The 6000-nt window shown below is 39.2% G+C and overlaps 1 protein-coding gene across 2 annotated transcripts in view; it reads right to left on the reverse strand.

Annotated features, from left to right (window-relative positions):
* nadsyn1 (NAD synthetase 1) overlaps window positions 1-5694 on the reverse strand; it is a 49977-nt gene extending 44283 nt beyond the window's left edge. Inside the window, exons 1-2 of one of the 2 annotated variants that reach the window (XM_038269221.1) lie at window positions 5679-5694; window positions 5490-5635 (exon numbers count right to left, since the gene is read on the reverse strand). In XM_038269221.1, coding sequence (XP_038125149.1) covers window positions 5490-5574 — 85 coding nt within the window. In that variant the 5' untranslated portion in view covers window positions 5575-5635; window positions 5679-5694. The other variant, XM_038269220.1, reaches the window with a different exon arrangement.
* Window positions 5695-6000: the final 306 nt, after the last annotated feature.

Raw genomic sequence — 6000 nt, forward strand, 5'->3', positions numbered from 1 at the left:
GTAATTCTTTACTATCAGGAAGTCCACAAACTGTAGTTAAAAGCCTTCAGCTGATCCAAAATGCTGCAGCCAGAGTTCTAATGAAAATGAAAAAGAGAGATCATATCTCTCCTATCCTGGCTTCTCTTCATTGGCTTCCTGTTAAATCAAGAATAGAATTTAAAATCCTCCTTCTCACATATAAAGCCTTAAATGGCCAAGCTCCATCTTATATCAGAGATCTGATTGTTCCTTATGTTCCTAACAGAGCACTTCGCTCTCAATCTGCAGGTTTACTAGTGGTTCCTAGAATTTCTAAAAGTAGAATGGGAGGCAGATCTTTTAGTTATCAGGCTCCTCTCCTGTGGAACCAACTACCAGTTTTAGTCCGTGAGGCAGACACCCTGTCTACTTTTAAGGCTAGGCTTAAAACTTTCATTTTTGATAAAGCTTATAGTTAGGGTGGCTCAGGTTATCCTGAGCTATCTCTATAGTTATGCTGCTATAGGCTTAGACTTTTGGAAGACATAGGGACCCCCATTTCATCATTCTGCTTCATTCTCTCTCTGTTCTCCTATTCTGCAGAATCTGTTAGTTCAATCTCTAACCTTCTGCTCTCTCTGCTTTTCCTCAGAGTAGCTTTGCCTCGTCTGTTCCTGTTTGGCTGTGACGTCATCCTGGAAAAAAACATCAGCTGTGCTGCTTCTATCAACACCCTTGTTAATAGATGTTGGAGATCGGCCTGTTTTCCAGTGTGGTCCTGTTTCTCTGACCGTGACTGAGTGGATGTGCTCTCTTCGTCCTCTGGCATGGGAGCTGCCTTGGAGCTCGTCTGCCTGGCTGTGTGTTTCCTGGACGGGGCCGCCTTTTACAGCTGCTTTTTGTGTCTCTGCTTCTGTCTCCTTGAACCCCAGTCGGCCTCGGCAGATGGCCGCTCACACTGAGCCTGGTTCTGCTGGAGGTTTCTTCCTGTTAAAAGGGAGTTTTTCCTCTCCACTGTCGCTACAAGCATGCTTAGTGTGGGGGATTGTATTTGAGTCAATGAGTCAATGCAATCAACTGGTTTTCCTTAGATAGAAAACTTTGTATCAATTTGACTGTATGATCTGGTTGAACTGTAAAGTGCCTTGAGATGACATGTGTTGTGAATTTGGCGCTATATAAATAAACTGAATTGAATTGAATTGAATAGTTCTACACAACAGTTCTAACTTCAAATAACCTTACAATTCAGGAGTTATGTTACCTACACTTCAATTTGTTCTCAGGTAAAACCCATTTAAATACTATTCAACCTTACTTTATTTAGTTTTCTACTTTTTTGTTATTGTATTAATTCCTTATGTCTAACTTGAAAAGTGAACTTTGGCTAATTTCTGTTAATGCAAGGAGACTAAGATTTGACTAAAAGGAAAAGTTTGTTTTTATTTTGTATAGGGAAAAATGCTAATATAATATTCTTATGAGAAACTCACTCAAAACATAATGATAGCAACTTTTGGACTAAACAATGGGGCGGGGAAGCTTATTTTTGTTATGGTTCTTCAAGGTCAGCAGGGGTCGCTATTCTTCTAAAAAAGTAAAATGGATGAAAAAGGTCACTGGTTATTCCTCACTGTCTGTTTGGATAACCTAACTTTTATTTTGTTAAATATATATGGTTATAATAGTCCAAACCAGTACAAATTATTGCTAGAAGAAATAACCCTAAACTTAGAGCACCTAAAATCACTTTACTCAACAAACAAGGTTGTAATTGGTGGAGATCTTAACCTTCAAGAAGAATATTATGATAAATGTCCTTCTAAACATACCGTATTTTCACGACCATAAGGCGCACCGTACTAAAAGGCGCACTCTCAGTTATGTGTGCCATTTCTGTATTTAACACACACATAAGGCGCACCGGACTATAGGGCGCGTTTTTTTATATACAGGTACATGTCCTCTACTACCTTTAAATACCTCTACTGCGTATTTAAAAATACAGCGGGGCCAAAACTGAGTATGACTGTGCTTTATTCATGTATTTTTTACAAAGTATTAATCAAACCTGGCAGCTGGCCGTGAGACAGACACATCGCAGATGACACAGCGCTGTGATCACTCCTAAATTAACTTAAAATCCTGAAACCTGCCGACGGAATATGTTCGCTTTTATTGCCGGTATCCTGGTGCCTGCAGTTTAAATTATTTAGATGAAAAACACCTGCCAGCCACCGCGTGAACCCGGAGGCTGCCCAGCCTAGAGGCTGCTGTTGAAGGGATTTCTACTGTCGGTGCACCGCTGGTATGTGGGGGTCTGAGTGCCTCCGACAGAAATAGATAATCTGGATGAACTGACTGCAATTATTAAGTTTTCAGGTGGCCTTTCTCACTTAAAAACATATTAAAACTACTTTATTCCCACTGATCACAGCAAATATAGCTGCAAGATTTAGATTATTTAGATGAAAAAACACCTGCCAGCCACCGCGGTGAAGAGGAGGAGACCCGGCCCAGAGGCTGCTGTTGAATTAAGTTTTCAGGTAGAAAAATAGAGCGGGAGCAAAACTGAGTATGATTGTGCTTTATTCATGTATTTATTACAAAGTATTAATCAAACCCATCAAAGTCATCATCCTCTGTTTCTGAATTAAACAGCTGCGCTAAATCAGACATGCCAATTTCCCCTTCTTCGCTGTCAGAGTCACTTTCCGTGCCGGGCGGCTCCTCAGAAATAATGCCGGCTTTTGCGAAAGCTTGAACAACAGAGCCAGCAGACACGTTAGTCCAAGCATCTACAATCCATCCGCAAACGGTGGCGTAACTTGCCCGGCGCTGCCTTCCACTTATCCTGAAACTGTGGTCTCCGTTGGTCATCCATCGCTCCCACGCCGCTCGCAGCCTTACTTTGAACGGCCGCTTCACACCGATGTCGAGCGGTTGAAGCTCCTTTGTCAGACCCCCCGGGATAACGGCGAGCACAGCGTTCATTTGATTCACCTTTTTTTTCACATTGGCTGTGAGATGGGCACGCAGCGATGGTGATGCGTGGAAAAAACCACCTGGTCTCCTCACATACACCTGCCTCAGCCACGCTTTCATCATCTCCTCATCCATCCAGCCCTTTTCATTTGCGTTAATATCATATGTCATCAGAGCGCTGTGTCTGTCTCGCTGTCAGCTCCCAGATCAGCTTCTCTGATTGGTTGATGCGGCGCGTCCAGCAGCAAAACTTCAATTTTTCCATCTCGAGCAGCAGCAGCGCGTTGGCGGTGCGTCAGATGCTTAAACGCTCCCGACCCGCTGCGCCTGCTGCTCAAAATGCGCTGCGGGACCTTTTGCTGCACCTATACGCGCGTCAACCATTGACTTTGCATGTAAACTCGCTGCTTCTGCTGCACCTGCTGGGTCCGGTTCACACCGATGTCGAGCGGTTGAACAGCGAGCACAGCGTTAATTTGTTTCCCCATGTTTTTCACATCAGCTGTGAGATGGGCACGCATGGAGTTACATATTAACAGCGATGGTGATGAGTGGGAAAAAAACACCTGGTCTCCTTACATTCAGCCACTCTTTCATCATCTCCTCAATGAGGTGGTCTCAAAAGTCGCAGTTACAACACACATAGGGTGCACCGCACCAAAGGGCGCACCGCACATTTTGAGGGAAAAAAAAGACGTTTAAGTGCGCCTTATAGTCGTGAAAATACGGTAACTTAAGTTATCCAAACAAAATATTTAACCATTTTTGCAATGAACAAAAATTAGTAGACATGTGGCGTCATCTTAACCCTAATTGTGTCAAATTTTCATGGTTTAGGTCAAACATTAAATCAAGACTTGATTCCTGGCTTATAACTAATGAATTATGAATCAATGACATCAACTCAGACATTTCTGCTGCACCGTTAACTGACCAAAGTCTTATTTCCTTACAAATGAAACCTCAACACTGGAAACCAGGTGCAAATAAATACATTTAACTACAGTCTTCCAAAAAATGACACCTACTGTCAAAAAAATCAAAGAATTAATCCAGAATATAAAGCATTCTGAAGAATTAAATGACCTGTTCAAAAATGGGAATTCCTAAAGTAGAAGATCAGACCATTTTCTCTCATTCAGCAAACAAATTAAAAAAGAACTCCAAAGAAAAGAACTTGATATTGTACAACTAAATATATATTGCAATAAACCCATCAAATGAAGACAAACAGAAAATAGGAATCCTCCAAAATAAACTGGATGAAATGTAAATTCAAAAGGCCAAAGGAGCCTTTATTATTTTATTATTATATATTATTAGATCAGAGCCAAATGGATCGAGGAAGGAGAAAAAAACAAAGACGACAACAACAAAATTCTCTCCAATCCTTAATAATAAACAATGATGAAACCAACAATGAAAAATTAATATCAACAGATATTTACATTTTATAGCAATTTATATACTTCCAAATTCTCACAATCAAAATCTCACACCTTTCTTGATCAAATTGAAACATTTATCCCTAAAATAGACAATCACTACAAAAAAAACATGCAACAACATTATTCCAATAGAAGAACTTGATAAGGCTGTTAATGGTTTATCATTAAACAAAGCATCGGGTCCTGATGGACTTACTGGGAACTTTTATAAACACTTTTAGAAAGAAATATTACTGCATCAAGTTTTTACAGACATCTTTAAAAGTCCTACTATACCTTCCACAATGAAACAAGGAATTATTAGATGTATCCCAGAACCAGACAAGGAGCCCAGAATGATTGAAAATAGAAGAGCCATTACACTCAAAAACTCTGATTATAGATTACTAACATCCATTTTTACGATACGTCTACAATCCAGAATCTCAAACATAATTGCAGAATCTCAATCTGGCTTCCTAAAAGGAAGATCAACTCACAACAATATGAGACAGACTGGTAAAAGATCTAACTGAATATAGCAACATCAGGGAGAGACCTTAAGGATTTTTACCACTTGCCAGAAACAATTTTTACTTGCCCAGTATAATGTTTGATAAATATAGTTCCTAATAATATTTTTTGTATATATATATATATATATATATATATATATATATATATATATATATATATATATATATATATCAATGAAACATGTTTTTTTTTTTTTTTTTTTGTCTTTTTTTTGTAATTCAGTATTTTTTTAAGTTTACAGGTTCCTGGTGTGTATATTGTTTCATAATCATTACTCACTCATTCTTTATTTTCCTCATCAATGTTACGTTGTATTCCCATTCTGAAATCTGCCTCCACTATGCCTTCCATAGAATTGTAATGTTGTTATTGCCTTACTTGTTTGGACTTACTGTGTTTAAATAAAGTTCATAAAAAAAAAAAAAAAAAAAAAAAAAAAAAAAAAAAAAAAAAAAAACTATCCTTATTTTGTCTGGGAGAACATCCCCTTAAATTCCAGAAGCACTGACAAACTTTCAACATTTTGACAATCCACTGAGCTGAGTTTAGTTGGTGTAATAAATTAAACCATCAACTCACTCTTCAAGATCCTCTCCACGTTTCCATCAAAGTCCAGAGCCCACTGGTTCAACGAGCATGTTGACAGAGTCACTTTACGTCCCATCCTGTCTTCAAGACCGCAGCAGCTTCTTGTGATCCACAGAGGCTCTGTGCTGTTAGCTCTGTGCTTTTAGCTCTGTGCTGTTAGCTATGGCGTTGCTAGCTCTGGCGCTGTTAGCTCTGGCGTTGTTAGCTATGGCACTGCTAGCTCCGCAGGCGACTCTTCTTCTGTTGACGAATGGAATTTGCGGGGCGCCGCCGCCTGGCTGGGAGGATTATTACACCTGAAATACTGAAGCCTGTCACTACCCAATTCGTTCTGCGCATGCGCGAACAGATACATCCGGGTGTCCATAAATAATGTAATTATGGTATTAAAACTACTTATTTCTATTCTTAACTCACTAAAGAATAGTAATATACATCTGCAAAAAATGTTTTATGACTTTTATTTGACAATTTTTATGCTTTTCACATTTTCTTCTTTAAA

This window comes from Cyprinodon tularosa, unplaced genomic scaffold (assembly GCF_016077235.1).
Source record: "Cyprinodon tularosa strain WSP-4 unplaced genomic scaffold, ASM1607723v1 ctg724, whole genome shotgun sequence".
In the NCBI taxonomy this organism is placed as follows: Eukaryota; Metazoa; Chordata; class Actinopteri; order Cyprinodontiformes; family Cyprinodontidae; genus Cyprinodon; species Cyprinodon tularosa.